General features: G+C 37.6%; 1 protein-coding gene across 5 annotated transcripts in view; it reads left to right on the top strand.

Annotated features, from left to right (window-relative positions):
• Positions 1-18,439, top strand: part of LOC116463159 (TGF-beta-activated kinase 1 and MAP3K7-binding protein 2) — a 93,572-nt gene that overhangs the window by 53,365 nt on the left and 21,768 nt on the right. For 4 of the 5 annotated variants that reach the window (XM_058434483.1, XM_058434484.1, XM_032146129.2 and 1 more), the window contains exon 3: positions 6,848-8,348. In XM_058434483.1, the coding sequence (XP_058290466.1) occupies positions 6,848-8,348 (1,501 nt within the window). Of the gene's footprint in view, positions 1-4,482; positions 4,502-6,847; positions 8,349-18,439 lie in introns of those variants that run through there. The other variant, XM_032146130.2, reaches the window with a different exon arrangement.

Here is an 18,439-nt window from a genome sequence, read left to right as displayed (position 1 = left end):
GAGTTTGCAGTGAGCTGGGATCGCGCCACTGCACTCCAGCCTGGGAAACAGGAGAGACCCTATCTCAAAACAAAACAAAAAAAAAAGTGTCTGGGGCTCAGTCAAGCATACTTACTCTTGAAGTGATTTTTAAAGTTTGAAATTATATGAAATTTTTATCAAATCTATAATTTATAATAATGACTACATTTTGTTCACACCCTTATCACCATTATCACCTTTTAATTGGTCTACCTGCCTTTACCTAACCCAGTTTTGGTCTCTCCAATCTATCCTCTTCTGCCAGAGTGCAGAGCTGTTCACACACTTAAAACCTGTTGATTGTTCCCTGTGCCCTTCTGAATGAAGCTCATATAGCTTGACTAGGGCATACAAGGTCTGTGATCTGGAATCCTGGCTGTTTCTACACCCTGATCTTTGTCTGGTCCTTCCTGTTCATACCCTATGCTCTAGTCATCCTGAGCTGCATGGAATTCTCCCACCAGCAATGCCTTTTCTTATAGTATAATGGTTAAGAGCATATCTTTTGGTGATAAACCAAACTGAGTTCAAGTTTTGGCAGTTACTAGCAGTAACTTAATTGACTTCTCTGACCCTCATTTTCTGACCTTCATTTCCTCCACTGTACAGTGGGAATAAAAAAACTACACAGAGAGTTAAATTTGACAATGTAGATAAAACAAGCAATAGGGTAACTGATTCATAATGAGTATTCAATAAATGTTAGCAGCCAATACTAAAAGGAATAACAACAGCAGAAGACCCATAAGGTATATTTGGTAAATGAATTAGTAGTTTACATTTGTTAATATAGAATGTGAAAAAAATGAGAGAATAAAAACATGTAATAAAGATGGAGTCAGAAGTTAAAGTGTGGGAAAGGAGCAGAGATAGTGGGGAAAAATAATCTCAAGTAACTTCTCCCTAACTTTTCAAATAAAAGAGAATTTTGTGGTAAAATAAAGCTATGCTGTTCAGTAGGTTATTAAAAAACTAACAGAAAGATACTGTAAGTTCTTTGATAAATTTCTGTCGACTTCGTATTGAAAGAACTGTCCAGAGCATTTCCCTACATATAGTACAGATATAGAGATTTTGAAATACTCTAACTGGGAGTAAAACATAGAGCCTTTTGTAGAATTACTTTAAAATATTTTCAAAAAAAATAGAGCACTCTAATGTACTCTTAAAGTATAATCTCCAGTATGTGTTAAGAAAAACAAGATGCAGTGCAGAGTATATAGACAGAGCAAAGCAAATAAATATCTACGCATCCATGTTATTTGTCCCTGTTTGCATAAAGAAATACTGGAAGAATTAAAAACAAAATTAATAAAAGATGGTTATCCATAGTAGGCTAGAGGGAACAGGCCTGATGGAACAGAGTTAGGACTCAGACTTCTCAACAGGTATCTTTTTTTATTGTTTTAATCTGTGTCAATAAATTACCTGTTTAAAAATAAAATAATTGAGCTTTAACCCAAAATTTAAAAATGAATGGTTTTCCATTTCCTTTGGGCATCTAGTAATATCACCTTCCCTATGTTAATCTGGCTTTACAAAAGCAAACTCCTCTACTTAGCATGCTTTCCAACACCTGGTATTAACTAAAATGAAATATTTTGCTTGCCTGAAACAGACCACACTTTTTAAAAGTGAGTTGATAATAATTTAGGGTATCCAGGTAATGTGCTTTTTAGCTGATATAACAAGAAATCTGACAAGAAAGGAATAGGAAGAGCTCCTTCCTCTGTGGTTTCAAGTGGGGTGCAAGTTTTCCCAAATTTAGAGCAGTATTTTTAAACGGGCAAATTAAGCTACCTCTAAATGACAGCGTCTCTTTTGGGGCTGCTCTTCGTTTCTCAGTTGGGTGGGTTTCTGTACTTTCAACAGATCCTTCCTACAGTATACTGGTTCAGAACTTTTTTTTGTTTTGTTTTGTTCGTTTTTTTGTTTGTTTGTTTTTTGAGACAGAGTCTCGCTCTTTCGCCCAGGCCAGACTGCAGTGGCGGGATCTCGGCTCACTGCCAGCTCTGCCTCCCGGGTTGACGCCATTCTCCTGCCTCAGCCTCCCAAGTAGCTGGGACTATAGGCGCCTGTCACCGCGCCCGGCTAATTTTTTGTATTTTTTTAGTAGAGACGGAGTTTCACCATGTTAGCCGAGATGGTCTTGATCTCCTGATCTCGTGATCCACCCGCGTCGGCCTCCCAAAGTGCCAGGATTACAGGCGTGAGCCACTGCGCCCGGCCCAGAACTTTTTAAAATTAGTAAAGGGTCATGCCATGCTACCAATTCTGTGTACGTGTTCTTTTTAAACATCTTGCTTGTCAGGGAGAGAACAAAAGTGTCTATCGTCTGTTGTTCTCTTATCTGTTGCACAGTTCCCTCTTTTTGGAACTCATATCTTTTCCTTCTGCTGTGAATTCTGTAAGATAACTTAATAGCCAGCAGGTGTAATTTAAAGTTGATTTTTATATTTGGTAATTAAATCTTAAAACTTAGAAGAATATGAAAATATTGCGTAGTTTTCACTTTGATTTTTTAACTTAATTTTTTACTGTTTTTAAATTCTCAACATGACGATTGAATCTAAGTTTAAAATTGGTATTTCCTTTCAAAGTACTGCATTAAGTATTGTTCATTCAATATATGCAACACTTAATATTTAAGTGCCATGTACTTAGTAGAACCTTCTCAGATGACCTTCACCCATTGTCCTTATCCATATTTCTATGATAACACCTACCATGCTGCATTTCATTTGTGTTCACGTTATTCTCCTCCACTAGACTGTGAGATTCTTGCAATCAGCGATCATATTCCTTTCTCCTTGCCTAATGGATGCTCAGTAAATGTTGGTTAAAGGAGTGAATGAATGCCATAGGGTATCTGTAATTTCTGTGTCTGTGCAGGAATTTGGAGAAAAATGAAAGAGGAACTGGAATTCATGATTCGGACGTTTTTATAGCTTTGAGGAGAATGCAGATTTGTGGCTGTATACCAAAAAGCAGCGATTTTCCACCTTTTAAAAACTCACATCCCACCCCTTTTGATACACTTCAAGAGAGTCCTCTACCCTTTCTCACTAAAAGTAACCAGGGCTGCTTTGAGAAATGGCTGATTGCAAGTCTGGAGTAGATGTACATGATAAGCTGGAATATCTTGTCATACCAGAAAGCAGAGAAGCTTTGAAAAACTACTGGATTCATGTCATATACCGAGGAGCCAACTTGAAGCTGTTCCCAGTAACTTGAAGAGGGGACATAATGACCAAAACTGATTGAAACACATCAAAATATTAAAGATACATGAGTTTATAATGATACTAAAAATAAATCATAGTCACCTTTGGAGGTTGCTAGGGACCAAATTTATTATTCTGAAAACTGGTGAAAAGAATTTTTTTATCCTGCCTCTTCTGTGCAGAATGTAACCAAATAGTTGAAGAGAGCAAGTGTTCAAGGAAGAATTGCTGCTAAGAATGAAGATGAAATCCTTTTTATGTTTTTTGGAGACTGGGTCTTGCTCTCACCTAGGCTGGAATGCAGCAGTGGGATGATCATGGCTCACTGCAGTTCCTGGGTTCAAGTGATCCTGCTACTTAAGCCTTCTGAGTAGCTGGGGCTGCAGGTGTACTACTATACCTGGCTAATTAAAAACAAGATTTTTTTTTTAGAGACAGGGTCTCACTATGTTGCCCAGACTGGTGTCAAACTCCTGGGCCCAGCGATCATCCCGCCTTGGCCTCCCAAAATGCTGGGATTACAGGTGTGAGCCACTGCACCTGGCCAAAATCTTATAATTGGGACATTCCAGTATTACTGTTTAGCACCCCTAATGAAATAGTGTTTCTAAGCAGTGATCATCAATAGCTGCTAAAAATCATTAGTTGGATCAAGCTGACAACATCTGAATCTACCAGTCAGTTTTAAAATCACAAAAAGACAGGCAAACATCGCTGTGTCTCCTTGTATGATTTGACAGTGGACGTCTATGATGGTCACCAAAAATTCAAACATGGACTTGATCACATCCCTAGATATAGCTACTAGTTTACAATGAAATGCAGGGGAGATTGATTGACCACGGGGTGCAGTCCAGAATAGGGGAAATTCTACTACACAAATACCAAGTTTTCTCAACAAACAAATGGCTAGAAAAAATTTTAAAAGAGGGGAGGGGCTGCTTATTAGAAGAAACCTAAAAGGCTTATCAGCCAAATGAAATATGTAGGCCTTATTTAGATCCTGATTTAAACTAACTGTACAAAGACATTTTTATGCTTTAATTTAGTGCTATTTGCATATTAGGTGATGCTAAGAATTATTGATAATTTTAAGGTATGATCATGGCATTGTGGTTATGTTTTTAAGTCCCTGTCTCTTACAGTACATATTGAAGTATTTACAAATGAAAACGAGTTAATGTCTGAGACCTCATCTGGTTTGGTAGGGGGAGTAACTGAGGCATATACATCAGACGAACAAAGATGGGCGATAAGTATGTGGGAGTTTATCATATTTCCTCTCTCTTTTGTATATATATAAATTTTCTAAAATAAAAATTTTAATAAAAAGTACATTTCCTTTTGTCCTAATGTAACCTTATAAAACCCCTGTAAGTTCTTTTATGTTTTGCTGTTAAGAAAGTAATGTCTGTAGAGTGTAAATAATTTGAGTGCACATAAATTATGGCATAGCTGATCTAGAATATTGCTTTTTAATATGAACATATTGAATAATTACAGAGATTACAGAGGATTAAAGGAATTTTTGAGCACTCAAGAGAATTAAAGAGGAAGGCTAAATATGAGTATCAAGCTTTTACAAAGGAAATGTGGAATTGGATTTGGTAGGGAATGTAAATTTTAAATTCAGAATGATGACAGAGAGGAGGTGAGAGGAAGATAAAGTCTCCGGGCTTTGGCTTAGAAGGAAGAAGAATTTACTTGGAATGACAATAAATTTAACTTAAAGCAAAAAGCGCCAATCAGGTTTGGCAAAAGATAAGATCTAATTATAATAGGAATCGTTGATAAAGATTGTGATCAGTTTTTCAAGTTTATTTGAAAAATTAATATGTATCAATTCAGAGTTATTAGTAGGATAAAAGGATTTTTCTACCATGAGAGATTTAAGTTGTTGGTTTTAGGAAGGGGGAAGTCAAACCTTGCTCACTATCCTTTTATATTACCTGTTGAAACAATGTGAACTGTCATTTCCTTAACAAGGCATCAAGATGCCTTTTTAGTCCACTTCTTTCTTAATATGATTTTATCTCATATCAAACTGCCTGTGGACATTTTAACTTGGTTATTCATCTTTCTTAAGTCTAAAACTCTCCTTTCTGTCAGATTCTTAATCTTCCAGGCTTATTTGAATTATTTCTCTCTTGTGGCCAAATTGTGTTAACAATTTGTATTATTTTAAAATTTATTTCCATTATCAAACTCTCGTTACTTTATGCCTTCTAACTGGTCATCTTGCCAAAGGTTTTTCATCTTTTTATTCATCTTAAGTATCAATAGACTTCTCTTCCCTGAATACCCTTTGTCTTTACTTCTCTGTTCATCCACTTTCAGTAGCTCTCCTCATTGCTTATAATACAGTCAAACTCTAGCGTGACTCGTTTTTCAAAACTCCTTCGTTATTTAATTCCAATCTGCTTTTGCAACAATTTGTTCAACAATATTTTCAATACAAATCTTTAGCTCCAGCCAGATCTGTTCCAGCCATCTTGTTTGGAACATGCTTTTACTTAACTCTCACCTTTATGTTCTTCTTTACTCGTGCCATTGTCTTCACCAAGAATTGTTGTTGTTGTTGTTGTTGTTGTTGTTCAAGTTCTACATATTCTATGAAAACCATCAGGCCATACCTTCCTTATTAACCCAGTCCTTTCTTCAGTAGTCTACTATATTAATTCTCTGTTGAACTTCATTACCACTTAATATTTGGCATGTACTCATGTTACCTTTTCAGAAATCTGTGGTTTGTCTCCCTTTCTAGGGGAAAAGTTTGGTTTTATATGTCTTTGATTCTTCCACAGGCTCACAGTGCTATGCATATAGTATGTGTTTGGCAAACATTTTTGTGGATGATTTATGACTACTGGTTAGTCAGTGTCTTTTGAGAATTCTTTAAAAACAATCTGAGGGTTTTTTTTTCCCCCGCTCCGAAGTAAATTTTTATGATGTTATCTAAAGGCAGAGATAGGAACTAGTTCTTCTGGAGGCTACCTTGAGCCTCCAGAGAGAGAGAGAGAGAGAGAGAGATTACACAAGTTAAGAGGAAGCATGTGAAGGATTGAGATGACTGGCATGAATTTCAGAACTTTAAATGTTACAAATGTAACTTTTTAAACATTTATTAGTTTAAACAAATGTGTATAGCACTTGATACATTGTGCTATATATCAATCAAACAGTGATAGAATATTTTTCCATTTAGCTTTTTAAAAAATGTTTAGTACAGTATTATATACTTAATTAAACTTAATTATAAACTTGAATAATTATATTTTGTTCAACATTAAAATTGCCTTTTTAATTAGGTTATAATTTTACTATATCTGTCTGAATCCATTTTACTCCTTTTATCCATTGTAGCTGCTAAAGTGAAACAATGATTTGATTCACTTTGTTAGTCAGGGAGAGCTTTTCCATTACATTAGTAGTGAGGATTTTTAATTCAATCATTTGCATAAAAATACTTCTCAAATTTAAATATCCAAATATATGTTATAATTGTATTAGCCAGTCACTTGTTAATCATGTATTTGTAGAGATGCAGATATAAGCATTAGCTTCTGATTGTTAATATCAATCAATTTATTTTGTTTTCATAGAATAATAATAACCTGGATGCCTGCTGTGCTGTTCTCTCTCAGGAGAGTACAAGATATCTTTATGGTGAAGGAGACTTGAATTTTTCAGATGATTCTGGAATTTCTGGTCTACGCAATCACATGACTTCTCTCAACTTGGACTTGCAATCACAGAACATTTATCACCATGGAAGAGAAGGAAGTAGGATGAATGGAAGTAGGACTCTAACGCACAGCATTAGTGATGGACAACTTCAAGGTGGCCAGTCCAATAGTGAACTATTTCAGCAGGAGCCACAGACAGCACCAGCTCAAGTTCCTCAAGGCTTTAATGTTTTTGGAATGTCCAGTTCTTCTGGCGCTTCAAATTCAGCACCACATCTTGGATTTCACTTAGGCAGCAAAGGAACATCTAGCCTTTCTCAACAAACTCCCAGATTTAATCCCATTATGGTAACTTTAGCCCCAAATATCCAGACTGGTCGTAATACTCCTACATCTTTGCACATACATGGTGTACCTCCACCTGTACTTAACAGTCCACAGGGAAATTCTATCTATATTAGGCCTTACATTACAACTCCTGGTGGTACAACTCGACAGACACAACAGCATTCTGGCTGGGTATCTCAGTTTAATCCCATGAACCCTCAGCAAGTTTATCAACCTTCACAGCCTGGTCCCTGGACTACTTGTCCTGCATCTAATCCTCTGTCACATACCTCATCTCAACAGCCAAATCAGCAAGGCCACCAGACCTCTCATGTCTACATGCCAATCAGTTCACCTACTACTTCACAACCACCAACCATTCATTCATCTGGTAGCTCACAGTCTTCTGCCCATAGCCAATATAACATTCAGAATATTTCAACAGGACCTCGAAAAAACCAGATTGAAATCAAACTTGAACCCCCACAAAGAAATAATTCTTCAAAACTGCGTTCTTCTGGACCTCGAACCGCCAGCACTTCCTCTTCAGTCAACAGCCAGACCTTAAACAGAAATCAGCCCACTGTTTACATAGCTGCCAGCCCCCCAAATACGGATGAGCTGATGTCCCGTAGTCAACCTAAGGTCTATATTTCAGCTAATGCCACCACAGGAGATGAACAGGTCATGCGGAATCAGCCCACACTCTTCATATCCACAAACTCTGGAGCATCTGCTGCCTCTAGGAACATGTCTGGGCAAGTGAGCATGGGTCCTGCCTTTATTCATCACCATCCTCCCAAAAGTCGAGCAATAGGCACTAACTCTGCAACCTCTCCTCGAGTGGTAGTCACTCAGCCCAATACGAAATACACTTTCAAAATTACAGTTTCTCCCAATAAGCCCCCTGCAGTTTCACCAGGGGTGGTGTCCCCTACCTTTGAACTTACAAATCTTCTAAATCATCCTGATCATTATGTAGAAACCGAGAATATTCAGCACCTCACGGACCCTACGTTAGCACATGTGGATAGAATAAGTGAAACACGGAAACTGAGTATGGGATCTGATGATGCTGCCTACACACAAGGTAATATGAATACTAAAGGTGGGATGGTTTTCCATGCTGGGCTTGTTGGTGTACATTTGATTTCACAACAGAAATGGATGTTAGCATTATTATTTCATTGTTTAAATATTGCTCCAAATGATGTTATTGTAACATTTGAGAGTATTATATATATACATTTTAATTTTAATTTTATTTCATTATTATAAAACTGGAAGTTTGAGTAATTGGGTTATCACCTCTTCAGAGTAACCAGATCTGGTTTGTTGGTTTGTTAATGTTTATAACACTTTCTTTTCAGTTAATCTTATACCTGTGGTGATGCTGACTTTCTCTTTAAATTTTCTGTAAATAAAAATTCCTAGAAATACGTTTTAATAAGCGACTAGTTGACTCTCTTCACTAATATGGTAAATTTGCCTTCTTTGACCAGATATTTGAAGAATAAGTAATTCTTGGCCGGGATTGGTGGCTCACGCCTGTAATTCCAGTGCTTTGGGAGGCCAAGATGGGAGGATCATTTGAGCCCAGGAGTTTGAGACCAGCTGGGGCAACATAGGGAGACTCCGTCTCTACAAAAGGTTTTGAAATTATGCAGGCATGGTGGCACACACCTGTAGTCCCAGTTACTCGGTAGACTGAGGTAGGAGGATTGCTTGAGCCCAGGAGTTCAAAGGTTACAGTGAGCTATGACCATACCACTCTGCCCCAGCCTGGGCAACAGAGTGAGACCCTTCTCTGGGGTGGGGGGAAATTCTTCATTTTTCTAATACAACATTTTAGTCTTATTTTATATTAAGTCTATTGCTGCGTAAGTATTAGAATAATTTACCTCAAAGAGAAGTTTGAATCTTGTTCCTGATATTTGTCCCCTTCATTCTCCCTTAAATGTTGGTTAATATATTTCTTTTTATATGGAATTATAAGGACATTACTTTCAAATCTATTTCAATTGATTATCCTTTTCTGAAATAGACTATTTGATATTGGCATACTACATTATGTCTGTATTAATTCAAATAGAGAAATTTCTGTCATATGTTTTATCTAACCTCAAGTTATATAATTTTCGGTAGGACTGTTAAATAAATTCATTTAGATAAGAAGGTGGAGGTTATTCATTTTCTTGAATATTTATGCGGGTTTGTAGATGAACTGAGTCTTTTAGAGTAAGGGCATATCTTAGTCATATATGTATCTGCAGTGAATCATTTCATGTATCAGCTGTAGGTTGGAAAATACTATAACATCACCCTCAGGCAGCATGCAGCCCCTACTATCACTAATATCCTCATCCTTTTTTACATTTCTGGTATAGTGATTTTACTGCTGAGTCTCTTAGGGGGTCCTAATTGCTTTGCCTTATTTTATGTTTTAAACAGCTACACTAGTGATTCTTAATCCAAGCTGGGTTGTGGTCCTTTCAAATTCCATTATTTTTCATGGAGCTTTAAAAAATCAGCTGGGCGCAGTGGCACCCGCCTGTAGTCCTAGCTTCTCAGAAGCTAAAGTGGGAGGACTGCTTGAGCCCAGAAGTTTGAGGTTGCAGGGCACCACTGCACTCTAGCGTGGGCAACATATCGAGACCCCTATCTCAAAAATAAAGTACCCAGGGCTCTGCCCAGACTTAAGAAAGTGAATCCTAGGTGTGCGTGTGCATGTATCTGTGTGTGTGCATATTAGGGGTGCATGAGTGATTTCAATTGCCCTAGAAATTGTGTTAAAACTTTTATTTTCCATATATCTGTGATTAACTACAAACATTTTTGTTTAGTTTCAGCAGTTTATAAATGTTATATACTATTATTTTTTCCACTTATAACTTATTTCTCCTCTTCTCCCAAAGTTATCTTCTCTTCCAGTCCTTCCATCAAAACATCAGGTTTCCTATGGTTGGATAGTTGCTGATTCTTAAGTAGCAAATTTTAATGAAGATAATTTGATAAGGGAAATTTTCAAGTAAAGTAGGCATTCATATTTAGTGATATTAAAAAGATATTCATGTTTAACTAGAATGTGAAAATAAAGTGTTTCTTAAATTTGCTATCTTCAATTCCCCTCCTCCTATCCTTTTTTTTTTTTTTTTTTTTTTTTGAGACAGGGTCTCGCTCTTTCGTCCAAATTGGAGTGCAGTGGCATGTTCACGGCTCACTTCAGCCTCAACCTCCTGGGCTCAAGTGATCCTCCCACTTTAGCCTCCCTGGTAACTGGACTACAGGTACACACCACCACATCCAGCTAACTTTTTGTATTTTTTTGCAGACAAGGTCTCCCTATGTTGCCCAGGCTGGTCTTGAACCCCTGGGCTCAAGAGATCTGCCTGTCTCAGTCTCCCAAAGTGCTAGGATTACAGGCATGACCTCCACACCTGGCCTGTGACTTCTTACTTCCCCCATCATCACTACTATGGTCTCAACAATCATCACCTTTCGAATGGATTATTGCACTGACCTACCTGTTCTCGTCCTTGCCTCCTTGCAGTCTTCTTTCAACTCAGCATCCAGGGAGATACTGTTAAAAACATGCATCAGATCATATCACTTCTCTGCACATGATCACTATCTGTTGCACTCAGAGTAAAAGCTATGAAGCCCTACAGGATGAGCAGCTTCTCCCCCCAGCTCTTTTCCTTTTGCTTACCACCTGCTCACTGTGTTCCAGCCCTCCTGGCCTTCTTACTCTCTTCCTTAAACATAAAAGGCAAACCTTACGGCCCTTTTACTTGCACTAGTATTATTTTTTAGATTAAAACATTGAAGAACAGGTAGGTTAAGTAACTTGTCAAAGGACAAGCGGCAGAGTCAAAATTCTAACTAGAGGCTGGGCACGGTGGCTCACGCCTGTAGTCCCAGCACTTTGGGAGGCCGAGATGGGTGGATCACAAGGTCAGGAGTTCAAGACCAGCCTGGCCAACAGGGTGAAACCCCATCTCTACTAAAAATATAAAAATTAGCAGGGCGTGGTGGCAGACGCCTGTAATCCCAGCTGCTGGAGAGGCTGAGGCAGGAGAATCGCTTGAGCCCAGGAGGCAGAGGTTGCAGTGAGCCGAGATCACGCCATTGCACTCCAGCCTGGGCGACAGCAAGACTTTGTCTAAAGGAAAAAAAAAAATTCTAACTAGGAAGTTAGCGAAGCCCACGATCTTAACCCCTACGATATAATGTCTTTCTTTCCAGATTTTCATAATAAACCCTCTGAAAAGATATTTCAAGTGTATCTTGTAGCTTCACTTAGAGCCCATGGTACAACACTGTGGGGGCCACATGTGCCTCAATTTGAGAGGATGTAGCTAAAAAACCATTAATTTAAAAAAAAAGGCAACCATAGGGAAAGATAACACAGTAAATAGATAATAACAAGTAGAAATAACTTGAGGCTGGGCATGGTGGCTCACGCCTGAAATTCCAACACTTTGGAAGACCGAGACGGGTGGATCACAAGGTCAAAAGATCAAGACCATCCTGGCCAACATGGTGAAACAACATGGTCTGTATTAAAAATACAAAAATTAGCTGGGTGTGGTGGCATGCACCTGTAGTCCTAGCTTCTCAGGAGGCTGAGGCAGGAGAATTGCTTGAACCTGGGAGGCAGTGGTTGCAGTGAGCCAAGTTCGCACCACTGCACTTCAGCCTGGCAACACAGACTCCGTCTCAAAAAAAAAAAAACCTCCAAACAATAAAGTAACACCCTGGATAGAAGTAGAGAGCACTTTCGGAGGACACCTGAAAGTAAAAATAAAAAAACTTTCTGATGAGAAAAGTCTCTGGTTTGAGAGCTTAAATTAAAGCCTACCAAGAAAGCAGGTTTCTCCAGAATCTGCCACTCAAATTGCTTAACAGCCTTCAGACAGCTCTAACAACCTTGATAATCACCTCCTTTAAACATACCTATATACATACAGAATTTTATAACATTTGTTTGACTACATAGTTTTGCATTATCTGTGTGTGCACACTGTTTTGGGGTTGGTACTGTTCTCCAACTTTTCTTCTCCTTGTTTCTGTTTACTATGGAACTGGTATTGATCCAGATTGACCTATCACCCAGTGACAGTCTTTTTTTTCTGAGATGGAGTCTCACTGTCATCCAGGCTGGAGTGCAGTAGCGCAATCTCGGCTCACTGCAACCTTCACCTCCCGGATTCAAGCAATTCTCCTGCCACAGCCTCCTGGGTAGCTGGGATTACAGGCGCATGCCACCACACCCAGCTAGTTTTTGTATTTTTAGTAGAGACGTGGTTTCACCTTGTTGGCCAGGCTGGTCTCGAACTCCTGACCTCAGGCTATCCGCCCACCTCAGCCTCCCAAAGTGCTGGGGTTACAGACGTGAGCCACCGTGCCTGGCTCAGTGACACAATCTTGATCTAGTGTTTCATTCACTTAATTCAAGACAAAGGAGGCCTTTGCTGGAAAATGCATCTTTTCTGCTTTTACCCTACATAGTTCACAGACACTCTGTGCAGTTACTAAACGGGGTGGCCTGAGTAATCCTGATCTTTAAGCAAGGATCTTTTCTAAACTCTGAGTGGTATGGGTAAGAAAAAGAAAAGAAATATCTCTGTCTACTGCAGTGAAACTGATTTTTCTAATGCTCCTGGAAATACTGTTTTAGAGTAGAAAAATTAAGTGGAGCCAGGCACTAGAATCAATAGGAAAATATTTTTTCCAAATTGAGAAAGGAACATACATACATATATAAATTTGGTAACCAAAATGCATTTTTTCTTTTTTCTTTTAATCTACCATTTGAAATCTAAAATACTGTGATAAAAACTGTCAAAAGTGAAAATTTCTGTTTATGAAAGGTATATTGTTTGACACACCCTCTACTATAGAGTGATCAGAAACAAAAGAAGTAAATTAATGAAACATCAAACCCCACTCATCTCAGCACTAAGTCTGTCAGCACCACCATCCTTCCTAAAGGAAGTAAATTAAACTTGATTCCTTAAAGTACTACAGGAATCAGAGACAAAAGTGGAAAGAACAAATTAAGGTTGGAGAGAAATTTTCAGTTTAAAGTTTATAGGTATGAAGAAAATTCTTATTTTACCCATTAAAAACAAATACAGAAGTGAAATTTTCTTACTGGTAGTCAGTGGTCACATATAGCTACATTTTTTTCCCCTTAAGTCATACCACCCAACTCTAGCTTCCAAAAAATGTTGAAAACTATCATTCAGCATATTCTGAGACATTCTAGTGTCTTCATAGTGGTATACCTGCTATAACACTGGCAACTTTTATAGGTATGGAGGACAAAGCATTCCAACAAATTTTCATGGTGGAGAGAAAAAGGCCTACTTTCTTATTTTGTTACAGAAGCCAGAAACTCTTGAAAAACTAACATTGCTGCCAAATACAATTTCCACAGAACTCCATCTGTGGTATTGACTTAGCTGGTAAACTGTTTTTATTATTTAAAGAAAAAAAAATTACATATATAAAATCATAAATATCTTTAATGATACTTTAATATGGTTTTTCCTCAGTTATGTTTAAAGTCCTACCATAGTGTTAAGCAGTAGTCTTGACTTTGAACCTAAAATAGAAATACAAGTAAGAAAAATTATGAGTTGAAAATTAGCTTCTGGGACTTTGTGTTTCTCATTCCTTACCATTTTTCACTAGTACACCTATCCAAATCACAACGCATTTCTTTTTAATGAGGTTTAATAAAAAATGTTTATTGTGGGACAAATTCAGTGAGCAAGATACTCTTTTCAAAAGGAAGTATAATTTTACTTAGTTCAGATTCTAAAACTTGTACTTTGTTTAACTTTATGTATCTTTTGATTGGAAATGTCTTTTTGTTCTTTGTTGACATTGAAATCACATTATTAAATAAAAGCCTAGTGCAGTAGCATGTGCCTGTAGTTCCAGCTACTCGGGAGTCTGAGGCAGGAAGACTGCTTGAGTGCAGGAGTTCAAGACCAGCCAGGACAATGTAGCAAGACTTTGTCTCTAAAATAACAATAATAAACTCAGTAATTAAGATTAGTTGACATTGGACCACTCACAGAATATTTTTTTCAAATTAGCCCTACTACTTGTAGGTTCCTCCCAGTCTTAAGACTAAATACCTTTTTAATTTGGGTAAATGTCAGAATTGGAAGAGACTTTAAAGGGCATGAAGAATTCTACTCCAAAGGTTATCCAGTCCATGTACCCAGCCAGCCTATCAAGTGTAAATCCATTCTGTACTTTAAATTCTTATGAGACACAAACTGCCTCCTAAGGTAGCATATTCTGGTTTTGGAGAGCTCTACCTACTAGCTGGTTATTTCTTACATTAAATTAATACCTTTAAAAAGTATTATGAAAATAACACAGTAAAAGAAATTTTAAAAAACAGAAATGCAATAAAAATGTGTCTCCTTTCAACCTTTGACCTGTCACTTCCTCCAGCTTTTCCCTTATTTAACTGTGAGAGGTATTCTCCATTAGCAGTTACTTATCCCCTTCCCATTATATTCACTCAGTCCTCTTCCCATTATATTCCCCTTCCGATTACATTCATTTCCTTTATATTCACATACACATACGTGTGTGTATATATGTGTATACACACACTGTTCTTAAAGCAGGAACACACTATACACATGGGTCTATGAACACGTGGGATTATATAATATGTACATATTCTACAATATGTCTGACATTCACTAAATGTGAGAACAGTACACTTTTTAAAAATATATTAAGTTATGTAAATCTATTCTTTAAATTTTTTAAATGTTTAGTCATTATTTTAACAGCTTTATTGAGATATAGTTAATATACAGTGCAGTTGACTTATAGTGTACGTCAATTTTTAGTTTATTCACTGATATGTGCAACCATCACCCAGCCAGTAGAACACTTTCATCTCCTCTACAGGAAACCTCATATCCTGTAAGCTATCATCTCCCTATCCCATTACCCCCCACCCTCAGCACTAGGCAACCACTAATCTACTTTCTTTCTGGATAAATTTACATATTCTGGACACCTGATATAAAATGGAATCTGATCTTTCATGACTCATCTATGGTGTAGCAACATGTTCTTTCCTTTTTATGGCCAAATACACCATTATATAAATACACTGCATTTCGTTTATTCATTCATCAGTTAATAGACATTTTGTTTTTTTTCCGCCTTTTCAGCAGTGGAATTGTTGCCATACTGTTTTCCAAAGTGATTTGTATTCTCACCAGCTGTGTGTGAGGGTTTTCATTTCTCCACATTTTCAACAACGCTTTTATCTGACTTTGTGTTAGTTGCCATCCTAGTGGCTGCAAAGTATTTCATTGTGATTTTGATTTGCATTTCCCTATTGGCTAATGATGTCAAGCATCATTTCAATGTGCTTACTGGCCATTTGCATATTTTCTTTGGAGAAATGCCTATTCATATCCTTTGCCTACTTTTAAATTAGGTTATTCATCTTTATTGTTAAGTTGTATGAGTTCTCTATATATTCTAGAAATAAGTCCCTTTCATGATTTGCAATTTTCTCCCATTCTGTGTATTGTCTTTCACTTTCTTGATGGTGTCTTTTAAGCACAAGTTTTTTATTTGGCTGAAGTCCAAATTCTATGTATTTTTTCTTTTATTGCTCTTGCTTTTGGTGTCGTAAGAAACAGTTTCTAACTCTGAGGTGAGATCATGAAGATTTACCCCTAGCTTTTCTCCTAAGAGTTATATAATATTAGTTCTTATATTCTAGTCTTTGATCTTTCATCCATTCTGATGCAATTTCTATATCATGGCATGAAGTACGAATCCAACTTCATTCTTTTGCATGTGGCTATCCAAGTATCCCAGCACCATTTGTTGAAAAGACTTTTTCTCCTCATTGAGTGATTTTGGCACCCCTGTAAAAAACCAGTTGACCATAAACGTGTGGGTTCATTTCTGGACTCTCAGTTCTTTTCCATTGTTCTATATGATCTTTATGCCAATACCATATGGTCTTAATTACTATAATTATTTTATTATTAAATTGGGACATGTGAGTTCTCCTGCTTGGTTCTTTTTCAAGATAGGCTCTGCTGTTTAGAGTCTTTTGAAATTCTAAGTAAATTTTAGAATCAGTTTGTCAATTTCTACATAGAAGTCAACTGGAATTCTGATAGGAATTGCATTAAAATATTTTCCTACATAACTTGATTTTTTAAAAAACTGAAAACAGAATTAAAGGGTATATAATGAAAAATTCCCCTCACTAGAGATAACTAGTTTCTCAAACAGTTCATTTTGTATTCTTCTAGGATTATGTCTCTTTTTTTGTCTTTATCTCTTTGAGAGAATTCCATGTCAGCAGGATCTGCTTTTTAAGAAATGGCTGCATAGTATTGTGTACCATAATATCTAACCAGTCCATTCTTGATAGACCTTAAGTAGTTGCTAATCTTGTTTTTATGAACAGTGCTGCAATAAAAATCCTTGTGTACACATAGTTGTACCCATGTCCAAGTATCTTGGCAGACTGTGAGATTACTAGGAGTGAAACTGCTGTGTCCAAGGATATATGTGTTTTTAATTTTGATAGATGTATCATTTAGGCTTGGTTACGTTGCAGTAACAAACCATGTCTTAAAAACAACAAAGATTTATGTCTAGCTCACATTTCCTGTCCCATATAGATTAGCTGGTGGCCTCTGTTCTCCATCACCCTCACCAAGGGACCCAGGTTAAGGGAAGCTCCATCTCTGTGCTTCCATGACCAAGGAAACATAGCAGCGGCTCCTTAAGCCTCTGCCTCAACTTGAGCATGTTACTCTGTAGCTAAAACAAAGCACACAGCCACACCTTATTCGGCAGGAACAGGGAGGCACAGTTCTACCACACACCTGGGAGACAGAGAGCCAGAAGAATGTGGGGAAGGACACTAATGACTGCCAATAAATGTTACCAATTTCAGTTTTGAGGCTCTCTCTAAAGAGATTTTACCAGTTTATACTCCCATACTTATAAATGGGGAACATTTTGGGTAACATTTATAAGAATATTCTTTCCTCCTTCCCTTCCCCACTCATCATATTTTGTAGGTGGTTGAAAAAAGTATATCTAGTCAGTTTAATAGGTAAAAGTATATTGTTGCTTTGGGTTATTTAAATTTTCATCTTTTCTTGGGAGCTTAATTTGCATATTTAAATACGATTGAGGTTGAACATCTTTTCATGTGTTCTTTTTCCAGCCATTTGTATTTCTTACCTTATGAACTTGCCTATTTCTGTAAAATGCCTAGTCTATTCTTTCTACTTTGTTACTACCTTTTACTTAGTCAATAAAATTTTTCTGCCTTATAAATTTTTTACTTTTACATATTCAGACTTATCAGAATTTACTCTTATGGCTTCTGGGTTTTGTGTCTTATTTAGAAAGCCTTTCCATATTCCAAGATTTTGAAAAAAGAATAACAGAAATCTTTTTTTTTTTTTTTTTGAGATCGAGTCTCGCTCTGTCACCCAGGTTGGAGTGCAGTGGTGCAATCTCGGCTCACTGCAACCTCCACCTCCCGGATTCATGCAATTCCCCTGCCTCAGCCTCCCCAGTAGCTGGGACTACAGGCATGCGCCACCACGCCTGGCTAATTTTTGTATTTTTAGTAGAGACGGGGTTTCACCACGTTGGCCAGGATGGTCTCAATCTCTTGACCTTATAATCCACCTGCCTCGGCCTCCCAAAGTGCTGGGATTACAGCTGTGAGCCACTGCACCCAGCCCCAGAAATCTTACGGTATATTTTCTCTTTAGTATTACCTTGAAACCATATTGAACTGGTCTCATGGTATCCCTTCAAAACTTGAACATATCCTCTTTTAAAGTGTAAACCTGGCCAGGCATGGTGGCTCATGCCTGTAATCCCAGCACTTTGGGAGCCCAAGGCGGGTAGATCACCTGAGGTTGGGAGTTCGAGACCAGCCTGACCAACATGGAGAAACCCCGTCTTTACTAAAAATACAAAATTAGCTGGGCATGATGGCACATACCTGTAATCCCAGCTACTGGGGAGGCTGAGGCAGGAGAATCGCTTGAACCTGGGAGGTGGAGGTTTCGATGAGCCGAGATCATGCCATTGCACTCCAGCCTGGGCAACAAGAGTGAAACTCTGTGTCAAAAAAAA

Source organism: Hylobates moloch, unplaced genomic scaffold, assembly GCF_009828535.3.
Source record: "Hylobates moloch isolate HMO894 unplaced genomic scaffold, HMol_V3 SCAFFOLD_28, whole genome shotgun sequence".
Taxonomy (NCBI): Eukaryota; Metazoa; Chordata; class Mammalia; order Primates; family Hylobatidae; genus Hylobates; species Hylobates moloch.
This window is presented reverse-complemented; position numbering and strand designations above follow the sequence as displayed.